The sequence below is a fragment of the Aptenodytes forsteri genome, unplaced genomic scaffold (genome assembly GCF_000699145.1).
Source record: "Aptenodytes forsteri isolate BGI_AS27 unplaced genomic scaffold, ASM69914v1 Scaffold17, whole genome shotgun sequence".
Taxonomy (NCBI): Eukaryota; Metazoa; Chordata; class Aves; order Sphenisciformes; family Spheniscidae; genus Aptenodytes; species Aptenodytes forsteri.
In genome coordinates, this window is record NW_008795027.1 from 1,001,758 (window position 1) to 1,021,265 (window position 19,508).

Genomic DNA, 19,508 nt, shown 5'->3' on the forward strand with positions numbered 1-19,508 from the left:
GTCTGAGGATAGAGGCATCCTGCCTTCCTTCTCTGACATTTGAGGGTAGACTGTTCAGTCCCATGGGAAGAATCCAGCCCTTACTCTTTTAAGGTCAGCGAGCAGAAACAACTGCATGCATCCACACCTGCAAAAGCCACATGTCTGGCTCTTACCCTCTGTACACCATTTCTCCTTTCCTTTCCTTCATCAAGAAAACACATAGATAAAAGCTTTTGTCATTTCCAAAGGGAACCTCTGAAATTCTATATTAATCAGTGTTTTGGTCTTACAAATACTGTTTGCTTACAAGTAGTAATTACTTAAGATGCACCAATTGCTTTTAGTGAATGAGGAACCTTTTAGGGGTCCACAAGCTCACCTGATTCCAGTCTCTGGGATTACAGGGGCAGCTTTACTCTTTGAACCAACTGGAGATAGCAATGGCAATGACTAGAGGTTTTGTGGCTGACTAGGCTTTGGCTAGACTAGGCTGTGGCAAGACTAGGCTTTGTGGCTGAGCCACTGGACCAGGACTTCAAAAATACGACTCAGTTCCTGGGTTAGCTGTTGATTCTATAGCATCCTGGGTTAGCTGTAGAAATTCACCTTATTTTCAATCATCTCAGTTGTTTACTTTATATATTACTCCAGGGCAGACACAGTCTTGAATGAGTTATGTACAAGGCTTTGCTAATGGGATCATGATCTCACTTACATGCTCTGGATGGCTACTATAATATGATAAATAACAACGTTGGTAATAACTAGCTGATTTCTGCCAGCAAATAAGTACTTACGTGCCTGGCTATTAGGGTTTGCAGCTGCTCTGTTTCAGCTGTCAATGTCAGGGATCACTTATGAAAATTTACACCTAAATGTTCATTTTAGTCAGTGATGAGAAAGAATGGTTATAATCGTCATCTGAGAAAACCCAAAGAACTGCGTTGGGAAGCAGTAGTAATTAGCCCATTGCCAGTGGAGCTATCCAGATGTGGAAGGGTTGTCTTCATAGAAATTGGTAGGAAAATAATCCTAGTGTTAGTTTAATGGGTTTGTAGGTTTTGATTCTCTCCTACAAGGGAGTTGCTTGTCTGCAGCTTGTTTGGGTTTTTTTATTGAAAATAATTATATTCAGTGGGAAATTATGTTCTTGGAATGCAAGATAAGTGCTGATTTTTAAAAAGGGAGGGAGTCAGGTTGGGGGGGAAATTAAACTATGTCGCTGTATTCATCAGTTGGTAACTGCCAAGCAATATAAATAAGCAATGAAGAAATAAGTCGAATTTCAGTGTACGATCAGTTTTTATAATCTAATTTCTATAAAATATTCTCCACGCAGAAGTTGATTTAGTTGTTTTTATTTTCTGTGGACACATTATTGCACACAAAGGACCTGTTGCTATTTTTCCCCTAAAATACATGCACACTTCTTTTTCTCTAGATTTATTTCTGATTTGCTGTTTGGCAAAGTTTTATCCTTCTGTCCTGAGATCTTTACAGGGTGCATCAGGTCTCTCAGGGATGGATCAATACCTGCAAAAAGAAATACAGAAATGCCTTCATGTTTTAGGAGGTGAAGTTTATGATTCCATCAGCCAGTATAATGCGTGCACATTCTTCACCCTCTGCCTTAAGTTGCACTGTACGTTCTTCTCATGGAGATGAGAACCTGAACACAAAGGTCTGATAATGAAACCTACCACCCACTTTTGGTAACAGAAATTTTATGAAGGATTGCGGTTTTGAAAGACCATTTGTGGCATCTCCTGGTTTGAACTTCATCAGCCTCACAGTCCTAGCACTCCACTTTCTACTGCTTCATCTCACCATAGGCAAGAACTTACAGAGGTTTGGTTTACTCTGCTTATTGTTGTTTAGTTTATCTTGCCCTTATTTATAATTATAATAGTTATCTCTATTAAGGTCCCACAGACTTTTTTTTTTAAGTTCTTGCTCTCAGCATCCCAAGGTAAACCCAGTTTTAAAATGTAAAATTTGTTCCATAAGAACTTCTTAAATTAAAGAAAAAAAAAAGTTTTATTGCCACATGTTAAATTTTCACCCTAGAAATAGTAAGAATCAGTAGCATAAATTTTATCCTTTATAAAATGAACACATTAAAATATGGTTGCTAAAACATACTGGAGGATTTTAAAAATATTTGAAAATGTGCTTATTTGTATGAGTCTTATTTTGTCACTGTTACATGTTTAAACAATACAGCTACCATTGTCGAAAGGACCTTCTGTAAAGTTCATCTATGTGAATAACTAAATTCTGTATATTAAGAGTATTTGCTCTAATCTGCAATGATTCTTCCCACTACTTTAAGGTAAAAGTGCAGTTTGTTTCTGAGCGGAGTAAGGTTTTTTGTTTTCAAGAATCTCATTTTTTATTAAGTAGTTTAGGTTACCTGGTATTTACTTTTAAACTCACAAAGCATTATAATTAGGGGGAGTCATCTCTCTACCTTATACACTCATTAATATTAAATACAACCCTTAGCCATCTTCACTGAGGTTTTTTTCCTTTTTGCATTCCCAAGCTAACTTAATGGTGCAGAAGAAACACAGTTTGAAAGAAAACTGTATATCTATATATTTGTGTCTTGTGAAATACAAGTATTTCATTTCCTACCATCTGTACTTAACAGTGATGCCAGATTGTTTGTACAATATATTGGAGTTAGCTTATGTAAAAATTGATAGGTATGTCAATTTGGAAACCTTTGTTTTCACTGGAGAGATACAGAGAGCCACTGAAATTCATGGTGTGAGTGTCCACTTTCGAATAATGTGGCAGGTAGTGGGTTACATGACTCTTCTGCAGCTGTTTCAGGGATTATTTTCCCTTACTTCACAGCCAAAAGCCAGCCAGCTCAAGTTAATAGAATTGCTTTTCTCAAGATCAATATAGATCATTGCCAATGAAGGGTTTTATCCCAACTCATGAACTAGTTGGAAGTCTACACAGTATGCGTCTCTCTTGCACAAAGACTGTGTACCATTTTGGTAAGACTGTTGGTAGCCTGCAAAGGAACCATTGCAAATTATGTCTATAAAGGAACCGTTACTTGTGGGTGGCAATTACTGTTGCCTCCAAAGCTAGGTCCCAATGGGTGGGAGAATTTTGTGTGAGCTCTTCTGAAGTTGTTTATGCAGGCCTTTTGAGACTTGTGTTGGCAGGAGGGCACTGGGGAGCTAGAACAATTAGTCTGCTCACATGTGATGAAGTCTCTCCATTGATCAGCGGAGCTGATCAGTGGCATCTCTGGTAGCTGAGAGCCCTTGTGAGGGTTTGCACTTCTGCCATAAGGCTCATCTCCATGACTGAGGACACATTACAACATCTACTGCCAGATCCCCCTAGAGTGGTAATTTGTTTGAAAGAAGTCAAGGACAGGGTGTGGAATTTGCTATACATCCAGTTAGCACACGTGCACCAGATTTGGGATGTCTATTGGTGTACTGTGAAATAAATGCTGAGGTTCTGTCTTGTAGTAACACCCTCAGTATGGAAATCTATAAGATCTCGTCTGCCTCAGTAGGCACTGAGGTCGATGGGCTCTGAGGTCCCTCCCAAGCTTCTCTTCTGCATCTTGTTTGCTTTTTGTAAAAGAACACCTGGAGGCCAGTAGAAGCAGAGAAAGTCACCCTTGAAGCTATCATTTAAGGAAAAAGTCTTGACTCAGGACATACGGAGACAAGTCTATCATGCCAAATCTGGGGTGAACATTAGAGGCTGAGAGAAAAAAGAAATTTGGAGGAAATCAACTGGCATTTGCCAGGCATTCACAGGCCGAAGCTGTACCTATATCTGTTCCTTGCAAGCTTCTGTATTTTTTCTGTTTTCTTATTGATTATATGCACAGATAAAAAAAGAAAGGAAGGAAAAGGTACGAAGAAGAAATGACCATCAGCCACAGGAGAAAATCATTAGTGTCATACAAATGTGCCAGATCTAAAGAATCTCAAGAACCTCCATTCCCGCCACTGTACGTTCAGATAAAATCACTTTAAACTACATTTTCTCTCTAGGTCTTCATATCAACCCATTTCTGCAGTGTCTCAAGTATTTTTTTTTCCAGTGGAAACTCTATAGCCATTACCGTGACAAAAGTTGAATAGCAACTCACAGCTGATCCAATTCTTTAGTTCTGTCTGGTCAAATAACCTAGAATTCCAGTTTTTCTGGTACTCAGAAAAAGGAGGCTTGGGGGCTTTTTTTGTGGTGTGTGTCTTAACACCACTGAATCTGTCAGCTGGTTTGGATTTTTTACAGAATATTCCTTCCGCTTACCCTGCAGCATTAAAAGTTTCAAGTGTTGATTTTGAAGGATGAGATCTATATTCAGTCAAAGTTGCAATATATCTGTCTTACTCTGCCAAAGCTCAGACCTGGAACATACTGTGAAACAGGCACACAACATGTGGGAGACTGAAAAGTTATTCATGCAGGAAATTTCAAAGCGCTGTGGGATTCATTCCTTCAATGTAAAGAACTCATTCTGTAACCACAGTTTCATTATCCTTAATTTTTTTTATATGTAAACTTTCAACAATGAGAATGAACAATTGCCAAAGCTATAGGAACTGTCAGTAGCTCTGGGGCTAAATTGAGGGGCAATAGATATGTAGGTGTGAGAGTTTTATTTACTGTGTGTCTCAACTTTATCCTGTTTGAAAATTCGCTTGCTCTTGTGGAAGATGTAATGCACCCAGTGAGATGCAGCACAGTGTGTTGGGTTTCTACAGCATCTCTGGGGCGCAGCTTCATGCTGAAGGTGGGAGCTGGAGTAGGGTGGGAAAAAAAACCAAAGATCAAGGGCAGGTCTTGGCCCATAGAACCACACTTTGGCAACCCCTACTCCTTTCAAATTGTGGGAGCTGAGTTAGAGTAACTGATCTTTCATTGTTAAAATGCTACCAGTAACTAAGCTGACAAGCAGTTTTAATGATCAAAAGGAAATTAACACAAAATTACGTTATCCTTCCCACGCATGCTATACATTCGTGCGTTAGGGAATTGCTGTTCCTGACTCCAAGTACATCAACATTGATCAAGCCCATTATTCTGCTCTAGGTTTTTTGACAGCAACTAAAAATGAGAGCACTTCAAACTAAAGCTACATTTCATGTGTATTAACTTTAACAGAAGTAAGTGTCTGGGTTAACTTAAGCACGATTATGACTAGTTACAGAAACGTGTGTATCAGCACTCAATTTCGTTTACAAATACCTCTCTCCTCTTGGTCTCAGCAAGCACTTTTGGTTTAAATGAGGTATAATCTGACATGGAAAATAAAGCGCTTGCAAGTAGCATAGCACTTAGTGTAATATTGTGGTTGCTGCAGTGAGTTCAGTGAGGCAATGAGAAGCAACAATGATGCGTGAAAATGTTGTAAGTCAGGAATGGCCCAGAGTTGTATCTCGTTGGGGTTGGGTTCTTCCCCTGTTGTCATCTCCTGTCTCCAGATGCCATCCTCTCCTGCCGGCACGGGAGGGAGGGATCTCGGCCCCACTGAAGGCAAGGGGAATGTTGGCACTGGTGTTAGTGGAACAAGGATTTTTATGCAGTGTCTCTGGTTGAAGCATTGATCACAGACGTGTCCATGGCAGACCTCAAGTACTGTACCAGGACCACCAGCGTGGTCTCTGGCTCCAGTCCTGGACAACAACCAAACTGCCAGGAAGTCTCCTGTCCTTGTTTTCAGGCTTTCCCTTTAGAGAAAGTGCTGGCCAAAAGCACATGGCTCCTTGGTAATCACAATTTGCTTTAGCAAGCTCATGAAAGCTGTAGCAGCTGGCTCTCACTTTGGCATAATGAAGCTGAGAAGGCAGAGTTGGGGGCTGGTCAAAGTGTGAAACCCTGAATGCTCTCCCTGATTTACTCCTTGTGCAGCACTGGGGGAGTTGCACTTCCTCCCCAGATATCCATTTTGCTGTCAGCAAAGTGTGCGGCAGAGATCCACAGGTAAAAAAAGCAATATGCCAGACCTTTGCCCCTTTCCAAACTTGAAACTTAAAACAAAAGCAACCACCCAACCAAAAAAAACCAACCCTGGAATAAAAGTGAAATCTTTTTGTTGGGAGAAATATTGCCAGTGGCATCAGCACTGCAGCCCATTTGGAGAACAGCTTCTTATTCATGTGAAGGTTGCCTCAAAAAGATGGGACAACAGAGACACCCTACTGCAAAGACCTTTGGCAACAATAACTTTTCGTTCACACAGAAATTCTTCATTTGCATGTAAAAAGGAGTTATGAAAACAGAATTTCATAGACACAGTTGTTATTTAGAAAGACCTTTGTTAGATGCATGCTTTCTGTTCAGCCTAAAACACTCTTGCCTTCCTCTGATGTGTTTAAGCTTATGAGTTGAGAATTGCCTAGCAAAGTCTCTTTTCGCTTAGTTTTTGAATTCTCCAACAATGTGTCTCAACAGGGTTAGGAACCCTTACTGTGAAAAAGCTGCACAGTTCAGAAGGAAGAATGAGGCCAGAGTATTAGGTGCTACATTTCCATGGCATTTCAGCCTAAAAGTGGGTTTCTGGCAGCAGCAGATGGGACGTGATCCTTGTTATCTTACACCTTGGGCAGTGGTTCACACTTGCACAAGGGAGCATAAGATGCTAAAAGCAACCGGCGTGCCATGGCTGTGTGAGGTGCAAGACAGAGGAGACCCGAGCCAACGGTTTTCAGCATATTGCTACTTGAATTTGGAAGAGTAAGTACAAAACCAACCAAGGCTGCAATACTGCAAAGCAAGTCAGGTCTTCACATTCATATGCCATTTGTTTGACTGCGAAAGGACACTGCAGGGACATAAGGACATGGCCTCAGTGCTGCTTGCAGAGTTGGGAGCTGTGTCATGGATTTGATCAAGTACGAGCAACACATGCATACAATCAGTTTTACAATTTTGAATACTTTACAGCTATTTGAGAGGACAATGAAACTATTATGTAAGCTTCCTATTAGAACATATGTTACTGATTTAAATAACATTCAGGCTTTAAAAGTTTTTGCTTCTGATGTCAGAATTATCTGTACAACCAAACCATTGTGTGCTGACATATGGACCGGATCATTGTTATCACAGTGCGGCTTGTTAAATTCAACTTGATTTCTGTAGATCAGAGATGAGATTTTTTTGTTTCCTTTATTTTGTAAGACTGTAGTTTGGTCACTTTTAAAATCTAAATCTCTCCAATTACCAGTGCGTTCGTTTTCAGAGCGACCTTTAAAACTAAATAATACCCACATCAATGGCTATTTTAGATGTATTGCTACTGAAGATTTATTCAACAGATGCATGTGTGCTTTGAGATACTGTATGCAAGTTCAGTGGATTTAGTGTTTTATTTCTAGGTGAATGATTTGAAACCAGCTTCCAAAAGAAACGATGGTTTTCAAGCTGATGAATGTGTTCAGGGTTGTGCTGTTGTGTTTACTGGGTAGCTTGAGCTCAGTGGAGCTATTCAAGATTTATTGTGGTGAAACCAAGAGCAGGATTTGGCTCTCTAGGTCTGGTCTCCGTCCAGTAAAATTTTGGCTGGAGCGAATCAATCCCTGAAGAACAAGGATGTTGGATTAATGGAAGAACACGTTATTATTTCTCGAACTTGTTATTAGGTGTTGTAAGCCAAACTGTTCCTTGCCCCTGTGCTCTCCCCCCAGTCTGGGAGAGTGATGACAAGATGGGAGCATCAAATTTCATGGGAAAAAATCCTAAATGGTCATGCACAAGTGGGGAGGGTGTTGCCAAGACCCTCACAGAAACAGAGCTGTTTGGTGAGTTCCCATCCCTGCAGCAGTGTCTGGAGATAGTTGGAATCCAGGTTTCAAACCCTTCAGTTTATTATTATTATTTTTTTAAAAATCAATTATAAATGCAAGTTTGTAGGTTCAAGGTGAAACTAGGGGAGTCTATGTTGGTTTCTTGGCAGTTTTGGATACTAAAAACGTGATTTGGTGTTCAGCGCGTGTTCTGCAGGCAGGTGCGTAGGTGTGTATGTGGAGTAATTACTCTGGAGGACACTGGTTTGGCAACCTCAGAGGCTGTAATCCTCTGTTTATCACAACCAAAAATATGATGTACGCATTTCCACCCCGTGCTTTGTCTCTGCTTCAAACCTGACCTGCATGAACCATAGCAGAAGTGAGCCTCCTTGCCCTTTATGTAAAGTTCCTGGCTTCCATGTCACTCGGGACGGGACACTTGTCCACTGGAATTGAATTATCTGTTGTGTATATTAATGGGAGCTACATTTCCTCTGCAGTGTCCTCTGGTTCCTTCTATATGCTCTTTGTTATTTGCACACCACTGGGGCGCTCCTGTGCTGCGTCATACGACCAACTGCCACCAGCTTTGTACAATGTCTCATCCTTTTCCTATTTCAGCTGTCAAACTTCTCAATCATATTCTCTATCCTATTTTAGGAATATATTCTGTCATTTTCTATACAACTGTATTATCATGCCTAATACATGAGGGTTCTGATCTCTAACACATCTCATTAATTTTAGTCTCAGTCAATGATTATTTTTTGGGGGGGTGTTTTGTTACACTACGTGTATAATTATAGTGGATTTTCTCTCCTACTACCCTGGTAAATTGTTACTAAGAGTTTATTATTATATTAAAATAACTTACCCTGGTAAATTATTATCAGAGTGCAGATTCCCATTAATTCCATTTCTCGTTAAAAAGTCACGAGATGCATTTCCCTGGTTTGGGCTGATCTGACCCTCTGCACTTAACATAAATGAAGACATACCTGTGCGCACACTTGCATGCACATGGCAGTCATGCGTGCTCACACAACTCCTCGCTTTGCTCTGACCCCCTCCAAGGTGGATGTGCCAGATGCAGTAGACCTGGAGGCACTCCCATCTCTTGCAAGCTCTTAAGTTCTCTTCTCACCAGCCAGAATATTTCAGAAGTATTTTCAGAAATGCAGGTGCATGCAGTTGTCACGAGCAGCTTGCTTTGAGTTACGTTGCTGTTTCACCTTACAGCAGCTGTGCTCTTGGGGGCAATTATCTGTGTAATAATTAATGAGGGAGTTTTCTCTGATGCTGCAGCGTGATTCACACAGCTTCCAAAAGATTAGTTTGTTAGTTACCGAATAAAATATTTGCAGATGTACTTTGCTGTGATAACATCTCTGACTGGAGATGACTTGTTACAGATGGAGGAGTAAAGATCTGCAGGGCCAAAATGTGACTACATGACCCAGAATTTTAGGCTCCTCCAGAAGCTAGCACGACCCCAGAGTCAGCAAGGGGACCTTTGTTCCTGGCTTTAACTTGCAGCGAAGTTCTGCAGTCAGAGCTGGGCGGAGAAAAAAGTCCTTTTGACTCTACCCCTCACTGCTGCCTGTCTACAGTAGCAGGGAAGGAGGGACAGCAGTCACTTGCTCTCCCTAAGGGCTGGAGTGCTCTTCCTGGAGGGCAGGGGGCGAAGATATCTTGGCTTGCTAGCTCCCTTTCCTGAAATAGAGTATAGACAGCAAAAGTGGGCCAAGTGATACCAAACACTTAGTGCAAGAAAGTTCGTGCTTTCTTAGTATCTTGTTTCATGGGTTAAGGGTGAGCTTGGGACAGCCAACTTCAGCCTTGTAAGAAACCAGTTCCCATTAGCTTCCATGTTTTTTTTCTTTTCTGAAGTGTCTGTATAAGCAGTTTTTAATAATGAGACCCTGTTATCAAACACTGGGTTGCATTGCAAAAACGCAGCAGTTATGCCTTTTGCAAGTACCCAAGACATAGGATACACAACCTAATTCCTTTATCTAGAATACTAATACTAATCAACTTTTTGATTAGTATTAACCTTAAACATGCTACTCCTGACTTGCACCAAAGTTAGCTGTAGGAGAGTCAGAGCTGCAACCCATGAATGAAATTGGAATGGATTTGAGACTATGCACTTGGCAGCGTAAATTATGAAGAGTAAGGTAAGTAGGTTTTAGAAGTCATTTAAATTAGTGTCTTCTTCTGATGGTGTCTGCAGCAGGAGAATGCTTGAAGACTCATTAGCTAATAATTCATAGTGAATACGTGCTGTGCGTGACTTGGCAGACAGTGTGAGCAGGGACTGACCCCATTTGTGTGCACTGGGTTTAGCCATAGCCAGCCCTGGAACTGAAAACCATAACACACAGAGGGAAATATGATTTAACTCTGGGATCCTTTGACCTCTGAATAGGAGCAGGGGACTGCTCCTTCAAAATGCATGAAGTGATCAAGGTTTTAGCAGTAGAGGGGATAGCTGTTTCTTCTCGGGGTCTTGTGTAAAACTGCTTGGGAATTAATCCATTGCTTTGTTTTGGCATTCTTTATATTGACAGAGAAACATTAGGAACAAGCACATTACTGAAAGCTCCTTCTGTGGCAAAAGACCTTCAGTTAGGAAGTACAAAACAAAGAAAAAATAAAATTCATTAATCATACCTTACCATATCATATGTAAAGTAATCAGGTTAGGATTGTCTTCAGTTTTGCTGGCCTAATAAACAGAGCGTCTATCAGAAACACTTGTTTCAATGATACAAAAATGAGAGTGACTGCTTTCCTTTACCTATGTTCAGTGGTTTACAGAAAAGAAAATTCTGCACCAAAATTAGCCTGAAATTTGAAAAACTCATCAGTGCTTGAAGTGGGTCATGAAATGAGCAATGTAATTCCTTCACATTACTCCTAATACCATATTTGTGTTTATGGATGTGTTGGCCTTGGTTGATGGTAGGTTCTGCTTTTGTAATTTAATTTAATTTCTTTCTTATTATTGGCATGCAGCTTGCAAATCTAATAATAAATTTCTGTAAATATTACTTTGGGAGGCATCTGTTCCTTAAGGAAGCCTTAGAACTGGTGTTTGTTTTATTTATAAAATATGCACAACGTAAATAGTCCCAGGAAGATCTTCTGCAACGCTGGGGATGTGATGACATACAGGGACATTACGATCCTTCAGGTCAGGCAAATCCGAATGAGTACTTGGAAAGTAATGTGACAAACTTCCATCTTTTTAGGGGCTTATCTGGTCGCAGGTACAGTGAAACAATGGCAAGTGTTCCCCGTTGCCCTGATAGCTAAGGGATGAGGTAAAGTAAGCTTGCAGCAAATTCGCAGAAGGAACCGTATTGTTTATACATAAAGGGAGTTTCTGTGTGTGCATGGCTGTATCCTTGTGTCTCTGTACTAGACAGCAACATCCTGTGTCAGTACGGGCAAGCTGCCTAGATGCACAAAATTTGGTGGAGGAGTTGTGGTTTATGTCAGTTGAGGGTTTTCTCCTATAAGGAGGAGTAGCCTCCTATAAGGACGGAAAGAGATGTGTCGTGTGACTGAGATTTTTCGTATTTGCTTTGTTCTGGCCATTAGATCAGCTGCACTGTTTGTACTTCAAAGGCTATAAAACGTTATGTAAACACATTGTATGTTGTATCCATCATGACCTACCTTAAATCTGCGGCATCCAGGGAAGAGATGATCAGAGGCACCCAATGCCTGGGGCCCCTGCAGTGGTAGAAGATGGATGAAGTGAGATAGGTCTGAATGATGCCCATGGACAAACCATGCCCCAGAAGGCAGAGGGGTGAAAATCCCTGATTTCACCCTAGAAACCCCTATGCAACCCTGTATTTGGCAAATTGCAGGAGAGAGGCATCTGGGGATATTTTTCCATGCATCTATCCTTTACTCAGCCTTATGCAGTCTTCCTTCTCCTGATGTGGCCCTTCCCAAGTGTTCAGATGGTGGAGAAACAACAAAAAACACAGACAAGAATACGCCTATCCCTACCTGTAAAAGCACTCCTTCCTGACCTCTTGGGCTGGCTGGCTGTGCAGTATCCCTGAAGCAGGCAATTTGACTGTAGGGTTTTTTGGTGCAAAGCTGCATCAAAGCTGCAAGAGGTTCTCAGAGGGCAATGCAAAGCTGCTTTTTTTCCTCATGGTCCATGAGGACATGAGTTAAGAGAACTGTTACCTTTATTCCAAGATCAGAAGGAGCCCCATGACCATATTCTTTCATCTGCTGCAATGTTCCCTAGACAATGCATTAAAGTATATATTATTTATTATAATGTATATTATAAAAGATAGCTAATCCACAATTTTGAAGTCCAAGAATCTCTATTTAAGAACTGTTTTAGCTGTTTGTTGGTCCTAGGCATCTGGTCCTGCTTGCACATGGGGGTTGGACAAGATGACCTCCAGGGGTCCCTTCCAACCTCAACCGTTGCTGTGATTCTGTGAACTCCATGCTAGTCTCTACCTCCTCTGATAAACCGTCCTTGTATTTAGTTCCCCATTGTTTAGTTCTTTATTATTCAGACAGTCCGGTATCACAGCTACAGTAGAGAATTCTGAGCTTTTGGTTGGTTTGGGATTTGATGAAGTGTTGCATTTTGTTTATGTTTGAGTAGTGGCTTTATGCAACTTAATGTTACCAAAGGTGGAAGGTGGTTAAGCCCCCAATTTGATTTGCCACCATTTTTGCATTTTGCATTATCTTTGTATTATGCACTCTGTTGCAATGTTAGTGGAACATTACACATGGAGTTAAGCAGGTCAGTATGTGCTTTTCTGGGTTAGGACCAGAAAGTTTGGAATTCATACAAATGATCCTTTATTTATATTTTGCTAGACCTAAAGGATAGGAAAATAGGATGGAAAGGATTATAATTTTCTGCTGATTCAAAAAATGTTATTTGGCAAGAGTGCTATTCCTTTCAACCGCAAAATCAGAAGAAGGGTAACTCCATAAGAGGACAGAGTGAGACCACTGTGCAATCAGCTCAGATATGTTAAGTTGGGTTATGTGCATAGAGCAAATGATGCCAGCATAAGCAAACCTCACTTAATTCTTAGTGACTACCTGCTATTTATGACAGAATTACCATGATGTAGCTCTTGGAAGAATCTTAATCAAACTGAACTGGGGTGACATGTTGTCATAAAAGAACAAAGATGTCTGTGAGAGAGAGAGGTAGAGAGGGGTATAATTTTACTCTCCACCTTTGAACATTTTCATGATGATATTTTTTGAAAATATTTTTAATTATATTTCTTGTAAACAATGTGAGATTTGAAGGAAGTAGCAGTGGCCTAGTCTTAGGAAAAAGAAAGCAAGTCTTGAGTTCCTTCATCCATTCAAATTGAGCTTGAATTGTTTCTTTTATAAGGGATCTTGGAACCACCTTGTCCCATCTCCATGTCCTGTGGATGGCTCACTGTGGCCTCTCAGATTTAGATGGGATCTCTTCCTGCAGCTCTCTAAAAGTAAGTATAGATGTGTCCTGCCAAATGATGGTCTCAAAACTATCTTCAGTTGATACTCTTCTCTTTACTTGTAGTCTCTGTTCTCTCCTCACCCTTTTTCTAAAGGACTTTGGTTGGATACCTTGAATTGCATGTGTTAGTTTAAAAGACGCTACAGTATTTTTTTTTTAAAATGAGGTGTAACATTCAGGTCTGATCCTGAAGATGCCTAATGCAACATAGCATTTGTTGCCATATTAGCCCTAGTTATTTAAGGTGGCAACAGCCATATTTGAAAAACGTTCACTTCCATGCTAATTTCATGCTGTGCCATGTAATATTTCAAATATTAGAAAACATTTTGCAAAGCTTGAGTGTTACTTGTGCAAGCCTGTGGTTTACGTATTTATTCTGTTTACTTCTGCTGAGGAACTCTACATAGCCTACAACAATATCTCTGACCTGAGCCAGCTGACCTGGTTGGATCACCTTGAGGTTTTGGACCTGGAAGGGAACAATATTGAGGACATTGACCAGATGCAGTACCTGGGACTTTGTTGCAAGCTGAGCCGCCTGACAGTGGAGGGAAACCTTATTTGTCTGAAGCCAAATGCAGAATCTGCAGAGGTGAGGACTTGGTTTGCACATACTGTGTTAATTTTTGGCAGTGCTTTTTTAGTTTGAGTTGGAAATGAGAAACGTTTCTGTATCTTCCTATTGTATCATTCTGAGTGATGACATGGGATGCATTTCCCATCTTTCATTTCTTGTTGATTTTGTCCTTTCATGGTGTTTCCAAGATGAGCACAAATGAAATACAAGGAGTGCTAGTAAAGACTCAGGCCTGTTTCCTTACAATGTGTTCCTTCTTACCTGTGAGAATGGGATTAAACTAGAAATCAGCTGTTCTGAGCCATACAGCTGTTCTGTCTTCTCCCAGCTTGCAGTGCAAACAGGCATCTTAAAGGAAGACCAAGGAGAGCATGGACCCCAGCTATGGATCCTTCTAGCCTGTAGGAATCTTGCAGCAGGTTAGAAAGTAGCCAATATTTTTCTTACAAGATGTGCCAATTGCAATATCTCAATTAGATATCTGTCTTTGGGCTTTTGCATTTCTTTTGGAGGCTCTCCGGTCCAACAGCAAGTGCTCCAGGACCACCACGCTCAAAAGTTGAACCCTCAGAAAAACAATGCTTGAGATAACTAGGAAAAGCTATATTGTAGGAACTGCTTGTTGTCCTTTCCCCTGAAAGGTTAAAATGAAATGACCAAAAAGATCTTCAGCAAAAGCTGAAGATACAAAATAGAGTGATTCACCTCTTATGTACTGAAATGATAAAATCATTTCTGCGGAGGTATTTTGTTGAGGGCACGAGATTCTCTGTGTCACAAAGATGAAAATACAGTAATACATGATCTGCTTTGGGTTTCAGGGCACTCAACAAGAAAAGTAAGGGAGATCTAATTCTACATGAACAGTCTCAGAGCTGTATTACTCTCTTTCACTTTCCCCTGCTTCAAAAAAAAGCATTGTTGGGATATAAAAACAAGCATCTTAGCATGTACTGAAAAGGTAACTGGAGGAAAATCAGAGTTTAAAAAACTTGGTCAAATAAGACTGTTCCTCATTTTGGTCACATAATGTCTAATGCATATCATCAGATGACAGTTTATGGCCAGCACACGATATATTGTCATCCAGGTCTTTTGGAAGGTCACAGGCCTATGCACACACACATAGGTATGCAATACTCAGCACTCACTAAAGGATGGTGCAATCCCCAATGGCACCGTAAAGAGCTGATAACACGGGTTAGAAAGCAGAGCAGGAGCTGGTGCTGTGACTCCACTGTGCCATGTTCCATAGCTTCATTGTGCTTTTCAAAGTGATCATGCCCATGCCGTTAATTTGCGTAAAAGGGTGGGTTTGATATTTGTCCTGGATTTAGACTTGAAAACTGAGGTGCTATCACTAAAACTCAATCATGTAGTAGATATGCGCATATTTAAAATCTTCGCACTTTTTAGATACATGAGTTATTAGCATTTTTCAGATATAATTTTTGGCTTGATCATATCCCTCAGTAAAAGGAGCCACCGAAGGTAGTGCTTTAGCTATCATAATTTTTCTCTCTGGAATCCAAAAGAAAATATTATACACTTGCCTTTCTGTTTTGAACTGGTAGAAGTATACTTCAGAGACCACACCTGTAATTATTTATAACCAAAATGATTTCTCCATCAACATTTCTCCCTTACGGAAGATGCAATCATGAGAAGAAAAAACATATTCCTACAGTAAGGAAGCACACCTTGCTTCTGATGGACAAAGCATGCCTACTTACTCTTTTATTCCCACAGAGACAAATACAACTTCTGACACTTCTTTATCATAGCTTCCTACCATGAAAATGGTGCAGTATATCCTAACAGCATAGAAAGTTTGTTTCTACTCCCTTGTCGTTCCTGCTCTACAAAAGTGGTATTTTTGGAGGATGTAGTTTTCACTTGGCATCTTCAGTCCTTAAATGTACTTGTAATGGAGAAATGTCAGATTGCCCTTGGTTTGTTTAGCTGAGGAAATCAGTCCTTGGGATGCTGCTGCGTGTCGTCACGTAACGGGAGTTCAAAGAGGAGTGGTATGTGGTGGTGTGCCCTAATGCTCTTCTCCACACTGAATGACTGTCTCTACTCCTGTGCAAGTAGTTTCATTCAAATGCCAGCCAGAATTTGGTGAGGGAGTCTGCATGACAGTATGTTTTACACTGAGCTGTAACGGAGGCAGACTGTAAGTTCACTGTAGTCTCCCACCCAGTCTCTGTGTTGGGAAGCTGCTCAGCCCTGGGGTGGTTACAAAGCTGGCCCTGCCCTCAGCTGCTGAGAGCTTCTCCATGGGCTTTGTCACTTTCTTGGTTTCAGCTGATGTTGTTTGCATTTCTTCAGGGTATAGAAAAATCACCTGAAATATAGAAAAGAATAGATGTGGGCTTACTTTGGTGTGCCCTAGGTGGCCAGCTCTAATTCCTCAAGCTCCTTCTTGTAAGACTACAAGCCCTTGCTACAGCTCTGTAAAAGCTCTCCTATTTATTTACTTTTAATCTAAAGAATGGTCCAGCTAAATTTACTGCTTTTTCTTCAGATGGCCTGTTTGCTCTCTGTAATTTGATTTTCAGATGAGCTCATCTTCCCCTGTTATCTAAACCAAGAGCAACAACCTGATGATAAATTCTGCAGTCTCTGTTGCAGTAATGTAACACGAGCGTAACATGATGCTTCTCTTCAACAGGACATGGCTGGAAATTGGCTGTAGCCCAGGCACTGTTCGGAGTACATGTGGTATGGGGTAGAATGGCGATCGGTTGACTCATTTTCTAAATTAAGATTAAAGGCTTTGTTAGAGAAATTTAGTGTCTGCCTCTTAACAACAACAAACACACACTTTATTTGGTGAGTTCCTTCTGCCAGCCTCGGTGCTGCATCGTGCAGAGGGAGGGAGCATGCAGCCAGCCAGGTCCCACAGAAAGATTTCTGTTTGTGACAACTCTGTGTTGAATGAGGACTTGGCTTTGTGGGGGTTTCTAATAATGCATGCAATGTCTTGAAAAGCGTAATATTTATCTGGATGAAGCAATTGATTTGTAGGTAGCTGTCCATTCATATTCTGCCACTAGCAGTGCACTCTTGCTTTATACTTTCTTTAAGTAGAAGAGATTGCCATACCGTTTGCTGCCTTTTGTAATCTGAGACTATTTTAACCAAAAATATTCCCATTGCAAAGCAGCACGACCCAGTCAGCCCAGAGGTATTGCTAAGTTTTCCCAAAGACGAAGGTCCCATATGAAGGTGTATTTCAGCTGCTGGAATCCACCAAAACAGCCCAATTCGCAGTGTCCTCTGAGCACAGTTGTAATTGTTCTGGATTGGCCTTGCTGCTCAGAGGTCCCCAGGCATTGGCATGTGCTTGTGAATCATTTTATAATATGTCAGCTCCACCCACGCATGCAGGAGGGGGCTGCACTCATGCTTCACACTGAGTCCATGTGCATTGGGAGCAATCGTGTTGTTTTTCCAGCACACAGAAAAGAAACCCAAGTGCAGTCCATTTGAGCCTTCTGTGCACCTGCTGTTGGCATGTGACCTCTTGCAGAAGAAAACATACTTTGAAGTAAGCCATCGCATTTAACAGTGTATATAATCACACACCGAACCCCTGAAAACTGCCCCAGAAAATCAGTGCGGTTCATTTGCTGTAGCTGGTTTGTGGGTGTGCCTAAAAACACAATCCATGGAAATGCTCTTTGTTTTTCCATCAGCAGGTGTAGCAACACTCATAACATTTTCAAGTCTTCCTGTCACCTGAGTATTGATGCAGCAACCAGAGAATTGCAAAAGCAGGGAGAGAGGCTGGATGAATGCTGAGGGTGCCCAGGCTTTCCATGGGCATCAGTGGCCTTCTACGCTTTTGTACATTACACATAATATAACAAAGACAAATGCCAAAGTCATCAGTGGGTAAACAACAAAGGAGCCTTTGGGTGGGGGGCATGTGTTTGCACTGCTCAAGACATGTTCACAATCGATTTGGGTAGAAATTATATGAGGAGAAAGCACAGTGAAATGAAACTCCTGACTATTTATTTCTGTTCGATGAGCTGAATAGGTTTGCCTTGTAGAAGGCATTTCAAGTTGTATGGCAGTCATACAAATTGAACACTGCTGTGCTGCTCGTGGAATTCCACAGTCTGTTAAATGAACTGTTCAAGTGACCACTTTCTCAACTTCTCCAGGAACCAGATTATAATTACAGAGCTGAAGTAAAAAAACTTATTCCCCACTTGGAGTATTTGGATGAAATACCAGCAAGCCAGACTACTCTCCTTCCTTCCAAGAAGATGCATGAGGATTGGCTAATCATCAAGGAATCCATCAAGGAAGGTGGTTTAGCTGGAGGCATTTCATTGTTAGGTATGTCAGGTTTCCTATCTGGGTTCATTTTTCAGGTTATGATGTGTGAAAAAGAAAGATGAAGAGCAAGCTGGCCTCTTCAAAGCCAACGTTTAATTATAGCGAAGGGACGAAGGACATTGTCTTCTTCACTTGGGAAGTGAGGAAGCTGGAATTCAGCACAGTGCAGATTTAAATGAAAGCTGTCCTAAGCTGGGCATCAAGATCAGAAAAATGCAGACAACTTCTGCATTTCCATCATTTTCCATTTCATCAAGCAAATCCAGCAGTAGCTGGGAGTCTGTACTTAGCGTTCATTCTGCATGACGGGAAGAAGCAAAGCTTGGAAAGGAATGTTTCAACAACAGCTGTTCACAGCCCTTTCCGTGGTAGCAGTCAATCCCATGTAGCATGGATGTAGCAGGATTTCCTACTCCAATTTCATAATAGGAAAGGCAATTTGGTCACCACCCCTCAATGGTAGCAACATCCTAGCAACTGAGACTGCATGGTCTCATAATAGATCTGTTCCATTTTCTTCACCTCTGTGATTAAGTCCATTACATTCATTAGTAGAGAGTAAATGGTTTGAAAATAAATCTTGTCCCCTTGCCTGTAGCTTTGGTTATAGTTCAGACATCCATGCTTTTACATATCATACTACATGCACTTTACCACATACCATTAAATATTACAAAGTATTTCCTATAACTGCTCCTGTTGCTTCCCATTAGTGTGAGCAATGCAGTTGGCTTCCCAGCCCCCCCAGTTGTGGTTTGCCTGCCAACTGTACTCCATTAAAAATTTAGTTTGTTTTGGAATAAGTACATACATTTGTCATTTATTTAATCCCTGTGGGTCCAAATCATTAGTTGTAATAGTAGTTATGGTAGGGAAAATATCCATTAAAATCTGATCCCTCAGTGATCCTGCTTTGGCAACATCAGCTATGGTTCAGAAAACTAGTTAACAAAGTGGGCTGACAGAAACAGTAGGGATGGAGCACAAAATTGTGAATTTATATTGTTTCCTAGTGTAAACAGACTTATATTCTTGCCTTCAGTTCTAAACTGATGAGCTCATATGGTCAGGTTCAGATACACCCATATTTTTTTCTTTCCTATAGCAATGTTAACTTGGGTACTTTTCACACACTGTGTATTTCATGGGTTTGTATTAACAACTATGGCCAAGATATTTTAAAGGTCCCTAACACTCAGCTCTTAAGGAAATGGCCATATTGTTGCAGAGCTGATTGCTCCACTGTGGAGCTGGTAGATGCTCAACACTTTACAAAGCACGCTATTCATCT

General features: G+C 40.9%; 1 protein-coding gene across 1 annotated transcript in view; it reads left to right on the forward strand.

The window, feature by feature from the left end:
• Positions 1-19,508, forward strand: part of LRRC56 (leucine rich repeat containing 56) — a 55,696-nt gene that overhangs the window by 27,470 nt on the left and 8,718 nt on the right. Inside the window, exons 4-6 of the mRNA XM_009276024.2 lie at positions 13,177-13,273; positions 13,682-13,879; positions 18,040-18,217. Of these exons, the coding sequence (XP_009274299.1) occupies positions 13,177-13,273; positions 13,682-13,879; positions 18,040-18,217 (473 nt within the window). The remainder of the gene's footprint in view (positions 1-13,176; positions 13,274-13,681; positions 13,880-18,039; positions 18,218-19,508) is intronic.